Raw genomic sequence first — 2903 nt, 5'->3', positions numbered from 1 at the left:
GTAGTCGTCACATCCGGCGGCGTTATGGTTGACGGCGGCGGGAAGGTTGTCACTGTGGTGGTGCACGGATGGACACAGTCAACCGGAGGGGTGACCGTCACGGGCGGGCATAATGTAGTTCCCATACAGGTTCCCGGCACCGTGGTCGTCACATCCGGCGGCGGGAAGGTTGTCACGGTGGTGGTACACGGATAGACACAGTTAGCCGGAGGGGTGACCGTGACAGGCGGGCATAACGTAGCCGCCGTACAGGTTCCTGGCACCGTGGTCGTCACATCCGGCGGCGGGAAGGTTGACGGCGGCGGAAAGGTCGTCACCGTGGTGGTACACAGATGGACGCAGTCCGCCGGCGGGGTGACCGTCACGGGCGGGCACGACGTGATTTCCGTGCAGGTTCCCAGCACAGTGGTGACGCTGCCAGGCGGCGTTGTCTCGCAGCTGTTGTAAGTTCTACTCAGAATCAGTCTGCCGTCCTTACTTGTCAGGATGTAGCCACATAAACGAACCGAGTTCTTGTAGACACTGTAGTGGCCCCAGAGCAAATTATCTTGTATGGCTGCACCTCGATAATAGCCGTAGGGGTACAATCAGCTGGATAGACAACAGCGGCGGTAGCGCTACCAACTGCCCATAGCAGAATCGCATTTCGACAGAGTCTGATCATAGTTCAAACCGTGAATTGAAGATTGATGATAACAAAAAGATAAGGTATGCCAGTTTCAACATTGAAGAATGAGTAAGATGCTCACAGATGTGTGATGAGTTGATGATTGTTTTATCGAGCTTTTCACCAGCACGAAGGAGGCTATATATACTTCTAACATCTTCTTCATATGCGTCTTTGGCCCACATCTTCTTATTCACGAATGTCGAATTGGGGTTTATAGCCAAACTGAAAACAATACGATAGGAACCACACAAAACACGCTAGTGAAACTCAATTTACCAAGTTTTGCTTCGGCTACTTCAGCTGTGGAAAGCCACTTTGCAAATGGAAAGGCTTCAAGTTCCGGGTCTCGATGAATAAGTTGAAGCTTGGCATGGCACCATATCGATTTGTAAGACATCTGTTCTACCATTTCTGTTGCGCCTGCCGGAGACTCCCAGTTAGTCAAGCCGCTGCAGGGGCCCGGGTAGAAATTGATTGCACCGGCGTCCCCGTGATTGCCTGCAACTACCCAACAGGCAATGAATACCTGCCTCCCAATTATGTCAAATAGAATTGACTTTGCGCATTTTGATAGGGATATAATAACCAGGAATTATAGTATGAATAACACAGTGAATTGAGCTTGATCGTCCCTGTGTGCCTATGCCGTTATTCCTCCCAACAATTGCTGACACATGTAATCCGAACTCTCAACTGGTGTTTGTCCAATATTTGAAATGAAAGAGAGGCCTGCTGGAGATCTGATTCGGGGTTCGTCCAAAGCTCTGGAATTATGGATATGTCGCACATGCATAGGAATGACGAATTGCTTATAGATTTGAAGATGTCAACAGGACGAATTTTGAGCGCATGTCTAGACAGTCACAGGTAGCATGTCATTTACAACCGAGTGTGTTATTTGTCTCCAGGGAAAAGCCTAAACTAGTAGCACGAATGCTGTCCAAATGGCAGCCACGTACCAGAGGGCGAAAACAGCAGAACCGGAACCCTGATCAAAGGCACTCGAAGAAACTGTAGGGGGTACCGAGCTGGGTGCGCCGAGTCCGTCGAGCGATGACAGAGTCGCAGGAGCAGAGCTGGTAGAGGGAGACTGCGAAGGTGAATCTCCCGATACGTCTAGCAGTCCTTATTTCAATTATTAGTTATGAAACGACGTTTTTAACAGTATTTATCGTACCAGAGGTGTGTTTCGACGTTGTTGCAGCAATTACTGGAACAGATGCCGCCTTCAAGACGATTAACTTCGGGATCGCAGGTATTTGTAGGAAATCAAGAACATACAGAGCAGTACACAATTTTTGTACTGGATAAGGTAGTGGTGACAGTTTCAAGCCCGACACAGAGAGAAACCAATCTCATTAATAAAGTCAAATTGTTGGCTCTCATGATCACGTTAAGAATTTTGCGTCTTGATGTTTGAACGAAAAGTTAGCTGAAAAAGAATGACAGTAATCTTGCCGTAGAACAGAGAGGCGGGCTTGGCTTCAGTTAGGCTTGCAAATCATCTAAGTAGTTGGCCGCGACTGATGAGTCTCATTAATAATGTAACGGAAATGTCGTACTATTCTTTCCAACCAGTTCGTCGTCATTTCACAAAATCGGCAAACTCCGGAGCAGTTTAAGCTTTTGAGTTCAAGCTATCCGCCGCTGGCAAAGGCTGGCTTGCCAGTTTTTCCGTTTCGGGGAAGTTCCCGAGGCTAGTCACGGCTTCGGCCGATGGTCTGATTTTGACAGCTGGTTCCGCTCCGCGCTACTTCAGGCTAAACTGGACCAACTAGTGCGAAAAAGCAAGTTGGACTGAATCGGCCTTGTAGAGAGGCTAGGCTCGTGAGTGTAAGCTATGCGCGCTGGCGCAAAACTCGTCAGCTTCTATGTAAGTTCTGAGGAAGTCCACCAAGGCTGGCCACTGTTTTGGTCGATGGCCTGCATTTTACGAATGGTTCTTGCCCCGTGCTGCGTCTGGCTAGACTGGACAACGAGTGCGATAGAGCCAGTGGGTCCTGAAGCGAAAGTTAGACGCCTCGTGAAAATAACCGCCCGCTTTGTAGTTCCGCGGAGTGACACTGAACCATGGGTCTGGCCGGACGGGCCATACTGAACCGTCAGTGTAGGGTGAGAGACATACACTTAACCAGAAGTGCTTTCCGGCAAGTGCACACTGAACTATTAGTGCGTACACACTAGCAGTTTATGCTTAATGGTCCACACTATTCGGAGCGCTGGAGGTGATACA

The 2903-nt window shown here is 49.2% G+C and overlaps 1 protein-coding gene across 1 annotated transcript; it reads right to left on the bottom strand.

Moving 5' to 3' along the window:
* Positions 1–201: 201 nt before the first annotated feature.
* Positions 202–664, bottom strand: ISF_02199 (hypothetical protein; the record flags this gene model as incomplete). Its single annotated transcript, XM_018845806.1, has 2 exons — positions 202–438; positions 497–664. 2 exons carry the CDS (start codon positions 662–664, stop codon positions 202–204), a joined length of 405 nt encoding a protein of 134 aa, XP_018707529.1.
* Positions 665–2903: the final 2239 nt, after the last annotated feature.

The sequence above is a fragment of the Cordyceps fumosorosea genome (assembly GCF_001636725.1).
Source record: "Cordyceps fumosorosea ARSEF 2679 chromosome Unknown scaffold_3, whole genome shotgun sequence".
Classification (NCBI taxonomy): Eukaryota; Fungi; Ascomycota; class Sordariomycetes; order Hypocreales; family Cordycipitaceae; genus Cordyceps; species Cordyceps fumosorosea.
The sequence above is the reverse complement of the archived record's forward strand: the minus strand, read 5'-3'. Positions and strand labels throughout refer to the sequence as shown.